Source organism: Pterocles gutturalis, unplaced genomic scaffold (assembly GCF_000699245.1).
Source record: "Pterocles gutturalis isolate BGI_N339 unplaced genomic scaffold, ASM69924v1 scaffold25212, whole genome shotgun sequence".
Taxonomy (NCBI): Eukaryota; Metazoa; Chordata; class Aves; order Pterocliformes; family Pteroclidae; genus Pterocles; species Pterocles gutturalis.
The window spans coordinates 1-235 of NW_010110906.1; the positions used below are offsets into that span (position 1 = coordinate 1).

At 67.2% G+C, this 235-nt stretch overlaps 1 protein-coding gene across 1 annotated transcript in view; it reads right to left on the reverse strand.

Moving 5' to 3' along the window:
* Positions 1 to 8: 8 nt before the first annotated feature.
* Positions 9 to 235, reverse strand: part of ABHD14B (abhydrolase domain containing 14B) — a gene marked incomplete at both ends in the record, with an annotated part of 1,048 nt that continues 821 nt past the window's right edge. Inside the window, one exon of the mRNA XM_010073580.1 lies at positions 9 to 152. Within this exon, the coding sequence (XP_010071882.1) occupies positions 9 to 152 (144 nt within the window). The remainder of the gene's footprint in view (positions 153 to 235) is intronic.

Genomic DNA, 235 nt, shown 5'->3' on the forward strand with positions numbered 1-235 from the left:
CCCTGGTGCCACTCCTCGGGCTTGTCCAGGTAACAGGCGTGTCCAGCGCCCTGCAGCACCAGCACTTGGTGCTTGGGGAGGTGCCGCAGGTTGTTCAGGCTGGCCTGCCCCAGCTCCGCGTCCTGGTCCCCGTACACGATCAGCGTCGGGGTCTGCAGAGGGGGAACACACCCTGAGCCTGCCAATGGCACCCAGGCACCCACTGGGGACACCCTGGGATCAGGATATGGCGGGG